The following is a 17,932-nucleotide window of genomic DNA, read 5'->3' on the forward strand; positions in this document are numbered from 1 at the left end:
ATTGAAAACCAAAGAAAACCCAACAAATGCAGCTTTTTTTGCATTTATTATATGTATATGATGAGATGACACTAGCTAATATCCATTTTAAAGACCTTCATGAAATATTAACACTGTGAATTTGTGATGCTGCAGATAGCAAGATTAAAGATGGTTAGTCACTATGGTTCTTTTGTCAATCATAGTAATAGGGTGCTAAGTAAATTGTTTAGCCCCTCAGGGGTGAAAAGCCCTTGAATTAAGCATCTCTTATGAATGAAAGTATATGCAACTAATTACAACAATTTAACCCAACAAAGCAAGTTGTTAAACAATTTTTTTTTTGTTGAAAATAAATAATTTTCCTTTGAAACAAATAGAAGCTCATTTAGCAAATATATGTTCCTAGGAAAATAGCAAGATGTACATGTAATGGAAGATGTAGCCCACTTTATCAAAGAAGAAAAGCCAAAAGAAATTGGTGCATAGAAACTTGATTTTATAAAAAATTTCTAAAAGCCATTAGTCATAACAGCATGCTAAATTCCTAAATGTTTTTAAAAGAAATTTCACTGAACACATGGTATGAACAATAACTAAAAATAACAAATACTGAAGAGTGTAGGACTACCACAATACTAATAATGCCGACTCCCCAAAATAGAACACCAAAACGTTCTCATAGCAAACTCATAAATAATAAATTAATAATTGAGACTTTGAGACTTTGCAAATACTAAGTGGTATTTAAAATAAGGAAAAAAACAATAGATTGAAAGAAAAGGAAAAAAATATTACATTGGTTTAAAGCAAGTATAGAGTAGTCATGAAGTCCCTCTGGAGATGCTTCTTTCACAATCAGGTGAAATTTGAATATGAAATCTAAAGAATTGGCTCCTTTAGGATATGGAATTCTGGAATGTGCGGGCAATTGAAAGGTGTGTGTCTAATGTTTCTTCACCAATCTGAAGGGTAGGTTTGCTCATGCTATGACAGAGGCTAAGGTTTTCGACTTTCTTATTAAAGATTATAAAACTGTCCCCAGTTATTTTTAAGTCATTATAGTAGAGATGAATTGTAATGTCAATAATTTTGCATCCTTGTGAAACATGTTTAGGTACTATAGATTTAACCTTACACGGTGGGCATAAGTGCATAAACCCCTCTGAGATTAATATCGAAACACAATCAAATTAGTAAGTAAATATATGCATGTCCACTTGTAAGAAATTCATTTCCAACAATAAAATAAAAAATCGAGGCCAATGACAATGTATCCAAATCAGCATTTCCAACAATAAAATAAAAAATCGAGGCCAATGACAATGTATCCAAATCAGAGTAGTGCTTCCAGCTTTTCTACTTATCATAACAAAAATCACTTATTTTTAAGGATTACATATTTTCCTGATGAATGTTATCAAACATAATATACAATGTACATTCAGTTGAATTAAGTAGTCAATTCAAAACCTTCTCCACTAATAGATGCTTTCATGTAAGAATGTAGTATTATTTATGAAATAGTAATATCAATTCAATTCTGACAAATAAAAGAGCATCGCCAACATTAAACATGTCAATATTGCAAATTAACTTCTAGTAATTTCAGAACTGTAATAACTAAAAATCATTATCATGCAGCCATTATATGGGTTTAAAAGCATCTTATCAATCATTCAAACCCATTGCATTATCTAATAGCAGAAAAATTTATAAAATTTAAGCAATAATAGATCTTGATGATCCTAAAAATCCATCTAAAATGTTAGATCTTGATTAGCTTGTAATACATACCTAATACCTACAGGAGGTCTCTATCTACACTCTTCAACAACCACTCTTGTCTGATTAGTTTTCTAAGCTTCCATAAATTTCCATATCAAGATTAGAAGCTGTTTGCACCAAATTCATTGTTGCCTAGCTTCACTCACCCACCTTTGGTTCCAATTGTTCCATAACAACCGGGCTATATTCAGCACGAACTCCACCTCCATGACATACCCATTTTGCTAATAACATTATACCTATGGAAATATCATGGTTGGTCTCTAGACTTCAAGCACTTCTAAGCACTCCCATACTTCATGTGTCACTGATTCTGCACTATCTTCACATATTTAACTTGAGAATGATGAAATTATTTTCCTACAGTAAAGACTGAGCTTATTCATAAGTAAAATATTGTGGATCACCTTTCAAGGAAAAATTAAAAGTTATGGCTGCACATTTAGTGTCCAATACAAAGAGAAGTACTTTGTTTGATACATTTAGCACGTCATAGCACATCATGTTTGATATAATGTTTAGCTAAATAATTGTCTTTCAATGTCATCATTCTTTTTGTGATGAAAATATTTGCAAGCACTCTGACATGTTTGATATAATGTATAGCTAAATAATTGTTTTTCGAATTCTATGTAAGTACATTCAATGCATTTAGCCATTTAGTGTGCCATTCTGGTGTAACGCGTGGACTTGTTTGGTAAAATATGCAAAGTATTTTTTTTGGAATTGGAAGAAGGAGAAAAATGTTGAAAGTAATGGGATAATGTTCTATATTATTTTCTTGGGCAATGAGCATTTGTTACCCACATAATCTTATCTAGTGTATTTCTTATTTAGAGGAATTTTAACAATGGCAAAGATTGAAGCTACATCCAACAGGTCCTGTAACTTTGCCAAGTCCCACTCTCCTTTCATTGCATCAGTTAGCAAAATAATCTGGAGTTTCTAGGATAACTTCGTTGTAAAGTTCTTATAATCATAATCATTTATTGATAAATGGATGATTTAGATTTTTCTACATAATTAATAACTTAAATAGATGCTTGATAATCAAAGAATAGACTATTCACAGCTTTAGCTGAAATGTCACAGTGGGAAGCATACTATCTAAACTTCCTGTCAAGTGTCTTCTACAATTAAAATGTGTTTGTAGGGCTTGGCGTAATCTCATTTCCAATTCCAAATTCGCCAAATATTACCTCAAACATTTTATCATCCAGGAGCAGCTAATGCTCATGGAGCTCTTACGTTATCTAGTGCAGTATGAGTTTTCCCATATTCTAACTTCCTGCCATATATATTAAAAAGACAATTTTATTTATGATCCCAGTTAAGCTCTTTAAGATACATGATGCACAAATTACTAAGAACAAAGGTCATAAAAAATTACTATAAATTGATGTTTTCTCTAAAAATTTTAGGAAATATGGGATGAAAGTAATTGCTGACCTGCATGCGATTCAAGGATTACAGAATGGAAATATCAGTGGGACAAGAGATGGATTTTAGGAATGGGGAGATTCCAATATAAAGGATACTATGGCAGTCATTAACTTCCTAGCAAAAAGGTTCAATGAACTTAACTTTTATTCCTACTATAAAGTACCATATGTTTGATTTACTGCTACGGTAGTTTTTTGATAAAATGGTTTGAGAATGCTCTTTAAGAGTGACAAACCACATGTGCAATATAGACCACTCCAATAAGAGCAATGGATGAATTTTGAATGTTCCCTAAATCCTATATTAGGCCTTGTTACAATAGTGCACCCAAAAAAAAAAAAAAAAATTGTACAATACTATCAACTATTACCAAAACAATCTAAATGTTGTTTTCTACAATATAAACCTATCCCACCATCAATACCAATCCCAATATCTAACATATGAATCATAAAAGAATTTCAAATACACAATCTCAAAGAATTAGAAATTAAAATTCCTTATGAATTTTGAATTTAAATCCTCAAACTATACACTAAAATCAAGTTTTGAAGCAGTAGCCACATGAACCCAGATAAAAATTCACAAAATTAAATCTAAAAAACTGAAGAATTAGAAAGAGAGTAATAAAAATTCAGAATTGTAAAGCGAGCAAAAAAATTTCAGAAGAGAGGAATGAAAAATACAAATTTTTAGCCATGAGTTGCATTGTAACAAATAATCCCTAAAAAAAGTATTATTTATAATATAATATAGGGTTATGGATTCCTAATCAAAATATAATATAGGGTTATGAATTCCTAATATGTTAATGGTATAGAAAATTATTTACCAACAGTGGTGGTGTCTAATTTGATTTTCTCTTCAAGCTTTGTTGTGGTCCCATTGTCACCTTCGCTTCTGGAAAAACTCTCCGACTGTGAAACCATAGTTGTATGTATCACCAAAGGACCAAACCATATGGTTGGTGATGGCTTCTTTCTATCTCGGACCTAACAGTGTGGGGATGGCTTCTTGGCAGGATTGATTTTCAGTGTTGGGTTTTGGGGAAGGAGAAGGTAGAGAAATAGAGAAGAGAGAGGAATGGCAAAGCGTGGGTTTGCTTTTTTCTTTTTTGTGCTTATGTTTTTTTATATTTTGGTTTTTATCGGGTTTTAGAAAAGTTTTTTTTTTTATTTTTTTATTTTATATTGTGTTGACATGGAAAATTGTAGGAGTTTCAAAGGCTTCGGTTATATGTATATATATATATATATATATAGATTAATTTCTCAATCCATTAGTGGTGAAATTTCTAAGCACTTCAAAATTCAAATAGTTTATATATTTTGTTTGTGTAATAAGTAAATTCTAGATTTAGTGTTATCCACCATTTTATATATATGGCAAGTACGTGCTTTGCACGTGTTGCCAACACTAATAAAAAGAAAAAACACCAAAAAAGAAATAAGAAGGAAAAGAAAGAGTTTACCAAATGATTTAGAAAATCTTTCTAATCCTATCGGAATCTCTAGTGATAAATGAATTCAAGTATCTAGAGTTTAGACTCTAGAGTGAGAAGTGAAAAGTTCGAGGGTGATAAAAAAATTGTTCGAAGTCAGCTGCTCAAATTAAACCCATGCAACATACATCCGGCCTATTGAGCAGGTATTGGGCCACTCTGACCCAATTAATTCTCTTACCAATCGTTGATCTAAGGCCCTTTTTTTTATTTTTCTTTTCCGCAATCAACTGCCCAAACTTTGGGGATCAATTTCGCCTATATTTTAAGTTTTAACCTTAGCAATTAAAATTTGAAGTTTGAAGGTATGTTAATGCTACATGTTTAAATGTCTAAATTATTATTTTTTCTTCTAAAAAAAAGGCTAAATTATTCTCCTCCCTCTTTAAGAAAGAATTATTGAGTTATCAAAAGGAATACACACCAATGTTTCAACTTCACTATATTATCCCCTTTTGTTTTTTTTAATATTAAGACATGGCCCAATCTCAAATTTTGCCACCGAATTGTGACTTTAGGAGGCACTTAGGATCATGATGAGAGGTCCCAAATCCATGGCCCAAAGACCTCACTTTGAAAAGAGGAAGGTTTTACTAGATTTTTTTTTTTTTGTGTGTGTGTGTGTGTGTAAAGCCAGTTGGCACACGTGTTGCTAATCATGCTTAGCACCAAAGCCCAACTCAAAGTAATCATTCAATCCATCTTCACCTCCATATTAACACTACCCCACACACAATCACACTCACACCAATGAATCCTTTTTTTTTTTTTTTTAATTAATTTCAAAAGTTTCTCTTTTTTTCTCACTTTTTCCTATATCCATTCATGATGAATTAGTATTAAAAAGGTTCTTTCACATTATGAAATGAAAACTTAAGGCACATTGCGGGCCATCCCGCTCGTGCAGTGCATGCTAGTCTGGCCCATTGAGGCCCACTAATGAAAAATACTAACATGTTTTCAATAGTACGAAAGAAAATTGAAAATGAAAACTGGAGAAAGTGAACTGTTTATGTCACCTGTAGGGGACATAGCCCTATCACCTTCCAATGAAGCTAGAGGTACAGCCACATGATACATGAACTAAAATTTTGCAATCACATTCCAAAGGGGTGACTCAGATAGGTCCCTGGCCAATAGGTGGTTCAATTATTGCTCAAAAAAGTTTTATTAGGAAAATAGAAGCAGCATATGAAATATCAAGGAGTGAGAGAAGCAGCACTTTCTTTTATCTATTTATAGGACACTAAATTAGTCCATTGCTTCCTCCACATCACTAGCGAAGTCTATAACAATGGCTTCTGAGAAGGTTGAGACCGTTATAGCTGGAAACTACTTAGAAATGGAGAGGGAAGAAGGCGATTCCAAGTCAGCTAAAGGCAAATTATCAAAGCTGTTTTGGCATGGAGGCTCAGTCTATGATGCCTGGTTTAGCTGTGCTTCTAACCAGGCATGCACTTGTTCAAGATTATTATTTTCATTGTTTTTCGGACTCAAATTGTTGTGGAACACTTTATTATTAAGATACTTATGCAATTGTCTTTATGAAATGTAGGTTGCACAAGTGCTTCTCACACTGCCTTACTCATTTTCACAACTGGGGATGCTATCTGGAATCCTTTTTCAGCTTTTTTATGGGTTGATGGGAAGCTGGACTGCATATCTTATTAGTGTTCTTTATGTTGAGTACAGAACTAGAAAGGAGAGAGAAAAGGTTGATTTCAGGAATCATGTTATTCAGGTATAATCTCTCTCTCTCTTTGAAGGAGTTAAGACCACCTACTTTGATATTACGATATATCATCATTTATGTAAAAGTTTATCTGTTAGAAGTATGAATTTAATAATTTAACCATTATTTTAACATATCGGTCTAAAACTTGATTTATAAAATAATTATAAAAAAATTCAATATTGCACCATTTATTTAAAAAAAAAAAAAAAAAAAAAAAAAAAAAAAAAAAAAAAAACTAAGCACTTCTTTTTCGTTGTCAATTTTCACTTTCAATGGTTGCAGTGGTTTGAAGTTCTTGATGGGCTGTTGGGGAAACACTGGAGGAATGTAGGCCTCTTTTTCAACTGCACCTTTCTTCTATTTGGATCTGTAATTCAACTAATTGCATGTGCAAGGTAAATTAAAGAATTAATCATCAGCCAAAATAACTAAACACCTTTTTTAAAATAGAAAATAGTAGATATTGTAACTGATATTTTCATATACATTATTGCTGCAGCAACATATACTACATAAACGACAATCTTGACAAGAGAACTTGGACTTATATCTTTGGAGCATGTTGTGCAACAACTGTCTTCATCCCATCATTCCATAATTACAGAATTTGGTCATTCTTGGGACTTATGATGACTACTTACACTGCATGGTATCTCACCATTGCATCCCTACTCCATGGTCAGGTAAATTAATACTGTAATTTAAGATTTTAGATTAGTAGAACTGCAAAATACCAAAGCAAATTTTTGCATGATTTCATTCTTAAAATTTTTGTAGATTTATTTATTTCTCTTTCTCTGTGTTTGAAGGTTGAGGGAGTGAAGCACTCAGGACCAGCTAAAATAGTTCTCTACTTCACTGGGGCCACCAACATTCTCTACACCTTTGGCGGACATGCTGTCACAGTGTAAGGGATTCGCATATATTATTATGATTACATTAAAAAAACACACACACACATATATTGTTTATACATAAATACATATATATACTTATATATACTTACTTTTGATTAAAGGGAATTTAATTTCTATTGCAGCGAGATTATGCATGCAATGTGGAAGCCACAGAAGTTCAAGTTAATATACTTGATAGCAACACTCTATGTGCTAACCCTAACTTTACCATCAGCTTCAGCTGTATATTGGGCTTTTGGGGATATGCTCCTTACCCATTCCAATGCTCTCTCTTTGCTTCCTAAGACTGGATTTAGGGACGCTGCTGTCGTCCTTATGCTTATTCACCAGGTTGCTATATATTCCTTTCTTTCTTTATATATATATATATATATATATATATATATATATCTCATTGAATTGATAAATTACAAATGCAATTCTCGTAACTTGTGGATCCAAACTTCCTTGATAAACTAAGAGGTAAAGTGAAGACATGATTCAAACTCATAGTAAATTATCAATTATCCTAATAGTTAAAAAGAAACGATACATTTAATTATATAATCAATATTCTAACATGAGTTTCAATCCATTAATTATTAAATAAATGCAATTGATGATTTATGGTACTCTTTTGCAGTTCATAACATTTGGATTTGCTTGCACTCCTCTCTACTTTGTGTGGGAGAAATTCATTAGGGTGCATGACACCAAGAGCTTGTTCAAGAGAGCTATAGCTAGACTCCCAGTCGTAATCCCAATATGGTTCCTTGCCATCATATTCCCTTTCTTTGGGCCCATCAACTCAACTGTTGGGTCTCTTCTGGTCAGCTTCACCGTTTACATAATTCCTGCCCTAGCACACATGGTGACCTTTGCATCTGCATCAGCTCGAGAGGTTAGGCCTTGGTTTAATAATAAGTTTCTTTTTTTTCCTTAGGATAAATTGCATGAAATAATGGACAAAGCTAACGTATTTTCTCCTTTGCTTCACAGAATGCAGTAGAGAGACCACCATCATTCTTAGGAGGTTGGGCAGGATCATATACTATGAACATCTTTGTAGTGGTATGGGTATTTGTGGTTGGATTTGGATTTGGAGGATGGGCAAGCATGCTCAATTTCATAAGACAAGTTGATACATTTGGTCTATTCACTAAGTGCTATCAGTGCCCCCCACACAAGGCTTGAGTAGATTCCCTACTTTTAAGAAGGATTTACAAATTAAATCACATATGTGTGTAAAGAGATTGGCATTGAAAACTTTTTCTTCTTTTTCATCTTCCTTTTTGCCCATCTTTTCTCTCATTGTAAAAGTTGTTGTTGATGGTTTTCAGAAAAGGTGTGATGGCCATCATGGCCACCCCTATACAGACCTACAATTGTAACGTGTGATGATTAATCTTTCCTATTTTATTTTTTTCCTTCAGAAATGCAACTTCCTTGGGTTTTTTTTTTTTTTTTTTTTTTTTTTTTTTTTTTTTTTTTGGGATTGACTTTATTTTTATAATTATGGTAGTATTGCTTAAGTTGTTCTATCATCTTGTTGATAAAGGAATGTAAGCACAGGAGATTATTAGTACTATCTTTCTTGTCCATATCAACTGGTTAATCAATGCTAACAAATGACCTCATAGACATGTATGAATGAGAGACAAGCACATTAAAGCCACCTTTCTTGTCCAAATCATCTAGTAAATACTATGTTACTTTCAGGCCTCGCTAATGTTCTGAATAATAATTGAGAGCTAGGTGAGAAAAGCCGTTTTTATGTTTTTTTTTTCCCATTTGTTTCTTTGTTGGAGTATACGGAAAATCATGTCGGTCATGGGTGACTGGTGAGATATGATATGTACTCATTTTCATGATAGGAATAAATTAGGCCTTTAATTATAGAATTAAACTAGTTGCTCACAAACTATTTTATACAATTTTACACACCCCAAAAGCAACTGAAATCGTGACTCAATTTCAAGTATTGACATTAGTTAATCAGCTTGTATGTAAACCTGTGTAAAACAGATCTTGCGGCTATTACACTGTCTAAAAAAAACCTACTATCTTCATGGTCTCTTTCAAACCATAGCTGCCAACTTGATTTGGACAGTCACATGAAATGGTCCGCAAGAGCCTAACTGATAGTGCCGTGAGGATTCAGAATCAGAAGGACTTAATTTAGTCTCAGTTTCTACATCTTGGGTAGGTTCTTATCATACTAGCACCACAAAACACCTCATAACTAGCCTCATAGCCTTTGCTTGAGTAAATAAAAAAGTACTATCTGGTAGGGAGTTGATAACGAGACTAGTGCCAGAACAATTGAATGATGGGAACCTGTAATAGATTATGTTTTGAACCCAATGATTTAAGGGACTACATTGGCACGCTAATCTATCATTGGCTTCTTCTTTTCTTTTTTTCTTGATTCCTTTATCATTGGCATTTTGAAGTACCTTTCTTTGCTTCTTACCACGTAACTAAAACTCGACCATTTGCCTAATTTGATGTGCCCTCTTTGGACATGTCCTAAACGACAAACAAAATGAGCAAATTAGTTTGTCGATTCAGCCACTTAGCGAATGGCTGAAGTATCTGGATGGAACATAAATTATTGGTGTACCCTCTGTTTGTGTGTGAGAGTACTAAAGCAATTTCTATGCCCCAAGTATCACAAATTTTAAAATCACAAATTTTGCGTATTAGCACATCCTGTTTTATGATTGGCCCTCCAATTGGTCAAGATCCTGATTTGCAGGCCCAGAGAAAAAGGGGAAAAAAAAAAATCATTGCCTCATATATTAAGCTTATAAATTGTAATACCGAGTGGATGGTTGTTTTTTGTTTCGTTAAATTACAAAGGAGATTCTCTAAGTTTGGTTTGTTTTTATTTTAGTTCTTATATATAAATATATATTTATATATATATATATATATATATTTTTTTTTTTCAATTTAATCCCTTAACTTTCATTTGCTTTTTAATTTGCTCTTTCGTTTAGTCCACCAAAACGATGACGTCTCTTGATATTTCTCCGATTTCTAATATAAGAAAAAGCATTTATTTATTTTTTATTTTTCTAAATTCTCTTAAATAAGAGATTAAATATAAGAATTTATAAAGAGGAAGAAGAATGACAACAACAATCATCAACTGAGGCCACCTATCATTACCAGTTGAAAGTAACACAACAAAAAACATAGCTTATGAATGACAACAACTCAAATCCCAGATTAAACTTAAACAAGCAATTAATAAGCATTCTAAAACCCAACAATCAATATCAAGAATTAAAGTTTAATTTGATTTTTTTGTACCCCTTGTTACTCTCCCATCAACTAACAAAGCCCCCATTTACAGTTTTAAACCACAAAAACAAGATCCAAGAACTCACACATCAACCTCAAAATACACCCAAAAGTTCATAAACACAAATCAAAAGTAAGGAAATCACAAAAATGTGGGTATACTTTAATTGAGTTGTCATTTCCTCAGATCTCTCCAAGCTCAATTGATTTCTGCTAAGTCTGATCACTAAACCACCATCTTTGCCTTTGTGATCCCCCAAAAGTAGTCATCACCCAATTAAAAATGCCACTATAGGGTATGGACCTCTAGTGAGGTTTTAAAATGCTGCTATAGCCTAATTAAATAAATAAATAAATAAATTTGACCTATAGCAACATTTTACGAACGCTACTATAAGATATGGACCTAGAGTGGCGTTTATAAAAACACTACTATAGCCTTTTTGAAAAAAAAATGGCCTATATCAACGTATTATAAACGCCACTATAGGGTATATAGCTATAGTGATGTTTTTGTAAAACGCGACTATAGGTTTATAGTCGCAGTAAAATAGTGGCGTTTGTGAAACGCCATTATAAGTCCACTTTTTTTTAGTGCTATTACAACTTAAGGAAAAACATTAGCCAAATTTGCGCTATAACCTAAAAGAACTAGTTTAGTCACAATTAAAATTCTATGTAGTTAATAATAAAGCCTAGATCACTATAGTCTATACCTAATGTGGGACTCAATCACACACACGACAATACACACTCAATTAATATCCAATAAATCTAGAGCATCAGAATCTCTTCCACTTATCCCTAACATCATCATTAGGGAGAGTCCATTTTGTGAGGTAATATCTTTGAGCCGACTTAGGTTTATTGGGTTGGCTCTGATACCATTTTATTGTCATACCCCTAACCCAAAGAGTAGGCTAGTCAAGTGACAACAACCTTGCATGCTTGTTAAGTGAAAACTTTACATGCGCGTGACCATTGTCAGGTGCCTAGCATACTCTTTGAGTTGGGGGAATGACATCACCAAACCCCTTAAAGAAGTTGCACTACTAACCTCTATGCTCACATCCAAATAGCTAAACTAACATGCCAAATTCCCCTCAAAACATGAAACCCTAGCCATGAGACATGTGAGTCACCCAAAATCCTTCACCAAGTGACCGTTACTTCACAACCAAAATCATCTACCAGTCTGCCACGCACTAAGTAATAGCCAGTAACTTTCCAACACCCATTTCCAAAGCACAAAGCGCTCAAAATCCTCCCATCAAACCAGATATATATTGTCGAGGTAGCATCTGTCACCATGGCAATGTCCAACCATCAAAGAAAAAGGATTAAAATGGGAGATAAAAGACAAATGTGTAACAAAGAAATAGAAGGAACGCCAAGGAACCAATTTGGGGAAGAAATGTTTTGAGGAAAAATAGACGGAATTTAGAAGATGTAATTTGTAATTTAATTTTTTTTTCTTTTATTTTTTCATTTTATTGAAAAATATTTCCCCCAATTTTGAAGATTATATTAAGATTGGTTTAGTATTAAAGAATACATAAAAAAATGGCTAAAATTCAATTTAGTTCTTAAGGTTTAATTCAGTCCCTCACTTTGTCAAAATGGGTCAATTAGGTTTTTTTGTCCAAATTTGTTAGTGAATAATGTTATTTAAACATTTTTTTAATAAAAATTTAAGACAAAAATACTAATAACACCCTTTAAGTTTGGTCAATTATCATTTTTGTCATTTTGGTCCTGTAAATTTGCATTTGCTCTCACTATAACTCCCATTAACTATTAAGAAATAAAATTTTAATATTGAAAAACTATTAAAATATCTTTTGTAAAACATAATAAAATACAATTACACTCTTCAAGTTTGGTCAATTGTCATTTTGATCCAATAATTTTCAGTTTTGTCATTTTGATCTTGTAAGTTTACATATTCTATCATCATTTACAACAACTTTTTTAATGGAATGAAGGAAGGACTAACGGTGACAACAAATGTGAAATTACAAGACCAAAACAACAAGAATAGAATTTATAGGATCAAAATTACAATTGACCAAACTTAAAAGGTATAATTTGCAATTTTTCCAAAATTTAACTCAAAACATTCATAAGATGCACCATTTCATAGATTTTGTTGTTGTATTTGTTTTGGTAAATAAAATATGGTTAGAGGGGAAGATTTTGTTGTTTTATGACCATGAGTATTTATTTATTTATTTTTTAAAAGTTAAACAACTTCATATGCTAACTGAAGATGATAAAATATAGAGCCTGATGGGCCTACCTTAATGGGCCTGACGGATTGGAACTGTTGGGCCTGTGTAAAGATGGTCCCACGCACTTTGAAGGCCCATCGCTGACAGACATAGTAAGGGCCCATGATTCGAAATCTCTATCGCCTAGAAAAGCCCTAAGATCCAAAAAGGGAAAGCCTTGCTCACCACGCTTTGGAGAATTTGTATTAGAGTCCCACATTGGAAATATCTGGAGGTCAAGAAGAAAAGCCAACTCTCTACCACTATAAAAGGACTAACACTTTCGCAAATCAAGGTACGATTAATTGACCCTCTCTAGCGCTCTAGAAGTGAAGAGACGAATTTTGACTTGACTTTCGGAGAGTGTTTGGCCGGCACCACACCGGTGCTCTCTAAAGGTTTTCTTTCGATCGTTCTTGTTGTGCAGGTTCGCTTTGAGTCGCGAGTACGGTGTGACCTATTGGTGGCAATTTTCAACGTCATCAGTTGGCACCGTCTGTGGGAAACGTGTAGCACTTCATCGCTTCCTAGACAAAAGAGTTACATGGTACTCACTCGCTCAATGGCAACCACGAATGACTTTCAAGAAGAAGAAGCCCCTACGATTGCCCTTGAGAAACAAGTCAGGACGCTCGCCGCAGCCGTGGAGCGCCTCACCAAACAAAACCACGACCTAGAAGAGCAGCTGAATGAAAAGAATGCGGCGGTCAATAACCAAGGAGCGGATCAAGAAGGGACCAGCGCTGAAAGGAGAAATCAGGACGGACCACAGGAGAGTAACGCCCCGAGCAGACCAGTGTGACGAGACATTAGCATCCCTTCCCTGACGGATATGGCTCCACAATCCGTCATCGCGGAGATGCAGGCGATTAAGGAACAGATGGATGTAATGATGAACGCTCTCAAGGGGCGAGTGTCAAGTGATCTTGACGACCTAGTCAACCGGACTGACTCGCCATTCACGACAACCGTCAACTCCTTCCCCCTGCCGAATAAGTTCCGCATGCCAAATATGGATAGTTATGACGGAGTCAAGGACCCTCTAGATCACTTAGAGACCTTCAAGACCCTGATGCACCTTCAGGGAGTGGCAGACGCGATTATGTGCAGGGCCTTTCCTACAACCCTAAAGGGCGCAGCAAGGATTTGGTTCAGCCGGCTAGCACCCAACTCCATCAGCACCTTCAAGGAACTAAGTGCTCAATTTACTACGCACTTCATCGGTATAGAAAATCCACGGCTTGTTTAATGAATATCAAGCAGCGAGAGGAGGAGACGTTGCGGGCCTACATATCACGCTTCAATAAGGAAGCACTCTCGATCGACGAAGCCGACGACAAGATATTGGTAGCAGCATTCACGAATGGACTGAAGGGGGGTAAGTTTTTGTTCTCCCTATACAAAAACGACCCCAAGACCATGTCGGAGGTGCTTTACAGGGCCACCAAATATATGAATGCTGAAGACGCGCTATTAGCCCGAGAAGATAGACCCAAGAAAAGAGACAGACAAGAGGATCCCCGACAGGACCAGGGGCGGAAGAAAGGAAGGATGGGAGACCGAAGGGAGGACAGACGTCCAAAACCCACGGGCGGAAGGTTCACAAGTTTCACCCCGTTAACCGCGCCGATAGACCAAGTCCTAATGCAGATTAAGGACGAAGGGTCCCTGACGTTCCCAGGAAAGCTGAAGAGTGATCCCAGCAAAAGGTCCAGAGACAAATATTGCCGCTTCCATCGTGACCACGGCCACGACACGGCCAATTGCTACGACTTGAAGCAACAAATCGAAGCCCTTATCTGACAAGGGAAGCTGCAGAAGTTCGTCAACAAGGGGAGAACGGATCAACCCCCACAAGAACAACACCCCCGCCGAGAAGACGAGTGACCAAGACCCCCATTAGGGGACATAAGAATGATAATCGGAGGAACTGCTACGGCCGGATCGTCAAAAAAGGCTCGCAAAACATACCTTCGGATGGTACAGAATGTCCAGTTGGCAGGCACAGTGCCAAAGATAGCAAAAAGAGAAAGCCCTGTTGTTGGGTTCTCGGAAGAGGATGCACGGCGCCTACACCATCCACACGACGATGCCCTGGTCGTCAGTATGCGGACAGGAGACTACAACGTGCACCGAGTGTTGATCGACAACGGCAGCTCAGCCGATATCTTGTACTATCCGGCATTCCAGCAAATGAGGATTGATAGGGAGCAGCTAATACCGACAAACGCCCCGCTCGTTGGTTTCGGAGGGAGTAGGGTATTCCTTTTGGGCTCGGTAACGTTACCGATGACAGTAGGAGATTACCCCCAACAAATCACCAGGAACGTGACATTCTTGGTGGTCGATTGCTCGTCCGCCTACAATGCTATTCTTGGACGACCTACGCTCAACTCGTGGAAGGCGGTAACATCAACTTACCACCTAATGATCAAATTCCCAATGGAGTATGGGGTAGGAGAGCTACGCGGAAGTCAAGTTGCCGCACGAGAATGCTACGTAGCTATGATGGAGATGCAAGACCAAATCCAGGCCTTGAACATAGAAGAGCACCGAACGATTGCAGAACCCACAGAGAAGCTGGAGGAGATAACTCTTGACAGTTCCAATCCGGACAGAACAACCAAGGTCGGAACGCTTGCCAAACCCGCAATCCGTCAAGAGCTCGTAGCTTTCTTGAGGAGCAATAAGGATGTGTTCGCCTGGAGCCATGACGATATGCCGGGAATCGATCCCTCGATCATGGTACACAAATTGAATGTATTGCCCTCATTTCCACCCGTCCGACAAAAGAAGAGAGTGTTCGCACCAGAACGAGACCAAGCAATAGCGGAAGAGGTCCGCAAACTCCAAGAGGCTAGCTTCATCAGGGAAGTCTACTATCTCGATTGGCTGGCGAATGTGGTAATGGTGAAGAAAGCGAGCGGCAAGTGGCGGATGTGCGTGGATTTCACCGATCTTAACAAAGCGTGCCCTAAAGATAGCTATCCCCTTCCAAGGGTCGACGTCCTAGTAGACTCGACGGCTCAACACCAATTACTAAGCTTCATGGACGCTTTCTCGGGTTATAACCAGATCCGCATGCACGAGGCCGATCAGGAGAAGACTTCGTTCTAACCAGCCAAGGACTATTCTGTTACAAAGTAATGCCATTCGGCCTGAAGAATGCGGGGGCAACATACCAAAGGCTAATGAACAAGATGTTCGCGCAGCAAATCGGAAGGAATGTCCAAGTCTATGTCGACGACATGCTGGTGAAGAGCCGGAAGGAGGAAGACCACCTGGAAGATCTTAAGGAAACATTCGATACGCTTTGATCCTACAACATGAAACTCAATCCGGGAAAGTGCGCATTCGGCGTAACGGCAGGCAAATTCCTAGGGTTCATGGTATCCCAGAGGGGGATTGAGGCTAACCCGGACAAAATCAGAGCCATAGTAGAGATGGCCCCCCCGCGAAATGTGAAGGAGATACAAAGCCTTAACGGCAAGATAGCGGCATTAAACAGATTCGTGTCGAGAGCCACGGACAAGTGATTGCCCTTCTTTCGCACATTAAAGAAATCCTTCGAGTGGACGGACGAGTGTCAGCGAGCGTTCGAGGAATTAAAGGCATACCTATCTTCACCACCCCTATTGAGTCCCTCGCAACCTGGTGAAGAACTTTTCCTCTACTTGGCTGTCTCCTCTGTCGCCGTCAGCGCGACCTTAATTAGAGAAGAGGATAATGCACAGAAGCCTGTATACTACGCCAGCCGGGCGCTCCACGGTGCCGAAGAAAGATACCAACCTATGGAGAAACTCGCTTTTGCATTGGTCACGGCGGCTCGCAAGCTCAAACCCTACTTTCAAGCCCATACCGTGAACGTAATGACCGACAAGCCCTTGCGAAGGGCACTGAGTAATCCTGAAGCCGCAGGTCGACTGACGCTGTGGGCAATAGAATTGAGTGAGTTTGATATCAAGTACCGTCAGCGTGTGGCCATTAAAGGACAAGCTGTAGCCGACTTCATAGCAGAGTTTACGCGTGACGAGGACAAGGGGGCAGAAGAACCCCCCCAGTGGAGCATCTACACCGACGGATCATCCAATTGGCGAATTGGAGGGGCCGGCATAGTATTGCTATCACTTAAAGGAGACAAGATCGAATGTATGGTCCGTCTCGACTTCCCCATTACCAACAATGAAGCAGAATACGAAGCGGTGGCGGCAGGACTCGACCTAGCCAAAGCCGCCGGAGCTGAAAGTGTGGTCGTTTATTGCGACTCTCAAGTCGTGACCAATCAAGTAAACGGAGATTATGAATGCAAGGGGGAAAGGTTGAAGAGATATCTTGATCAAGTAAGGGCGAAAGTCAACGGGCTAAAAGCGATGGTTGTCCAAATCCCCAGGGGAGAAAATGAGCTCGCCGATCGGCTAGCCAAAGTCGCTTCAGCAGAACATATGATGACACCGAGTAATGTACTTTCCTTTGTTCAACTCTTTCCACTAATAGACCCCGACAACATGCAGGAGATACGTTCCGAAAGAAACTGGACTACACAGATAACTTCATACTTGAAGGACGGGTTACTGCCACAAGAGAAGGAGGCAGCGAGAAAGCTAAAAGTCCAAGCGGCAAGGTTCGTCTTGATAAAAGACATTCTTTACAAGAGAGGTTTCTCCCGCCCTTATCTAAGATGCCTCGGGGTTGAAGAGGCAGACTACGTAATAAGGGAAGTACACGAAGGGATATGCGGGAACCATTCTGGATCGCGGTCGTTGGTGCACAAACTGGTACGGGCTGGGTATTACTGGCCAACCATGTAGAAGGATGCCGAGTCTTATGTTAAAAGCTGCGACAAATGCCAGAGGTTCAGCAATTTTATCGGACAGCCAGTTGAGGAGCTGACCCCTATAACGGCTCCATGGCCGTTCGCTCAGTGGGGACTAGATATCATGGGACCTTTCCCAACGGCGGTAAGGCAGCTAAAGTTCTTGGTAGTGGGTATTGACTACTTCACAAAATGGGT

The 17,932-nt window shown here is 37.5% G+C and overlaps 1 protein-coding gene across 1 annotated transcript; it reads left to right on the plus strand.

Annotated features, from left to right (window-relative positions):
• The first annotated feature begins 5,831 nt into the window (after nt 1–5,831).
• Nucleotides 5,832–8,778, plus strand: LOC115958830 (auxin transporter-like protein 3). The gene is made up of 8 exons (XM_031077074.1): nt 5,832–6,161; nt 6,267–6,452; nt 6,729–6,841; nt 6,946–7,129; nt 7,256–7,353; nt 7,486–7,693; nt 7,986–8,243; nt 8,342–8,778. The coding sequence occupies exons 1-8, from the start codon at nt 6,006–6,008 to the stop codon at nt 8,534–8,536; spliced, it is 1,398 nt and encodes a 465-aa protein (XP_030932934.1). The 5' UTR covers nt 5,832–6,005; the 3' UTR covers nt 8,537–8,778.
• Nucleotides 8,779–17,932: the final 9,154 nt, after the last annotated feature.

The sequence above is a fragment of the Quercus lobata genome, chromosome 9 (genome assembly GCF_001633185.2).
Source record: "Quercus lobata isolate SW786 chromosome 9, ValleyOak3.0 Primary Assembly, whole genome shotgun sequence".
Taxonomy (NCBI): domain Eukaryota; kingdom Viridiplantae; phylum Streptophyta; class Magnoliopsida; order Fagales; family Fagaceae; genus Quercus; species Quercus lobata.

Coding starts and splice junctions, on each gene's coding strand:
- LOC115958830 (XM_031077074.1), top strand. CDS start 6,006: ATGGCTTCTGAGAAGGTTGAGACCGTTATAGCTGGAAACTACTTAGAA. Junction 6,453..6,728: donor TCAGGAATCATGTTATTCAG/GTATAATCTCTC, acceptor CAATGGTTGCAG/TGGTTTGAAGTTCTTGATGG. Junction 7,354..7,485: donor GGCGGACATGCTGTCACAGT/GTAAGGGATTCG, acceptor TTTCTATTGCAG/CGAGATTATGCATGCAATGT.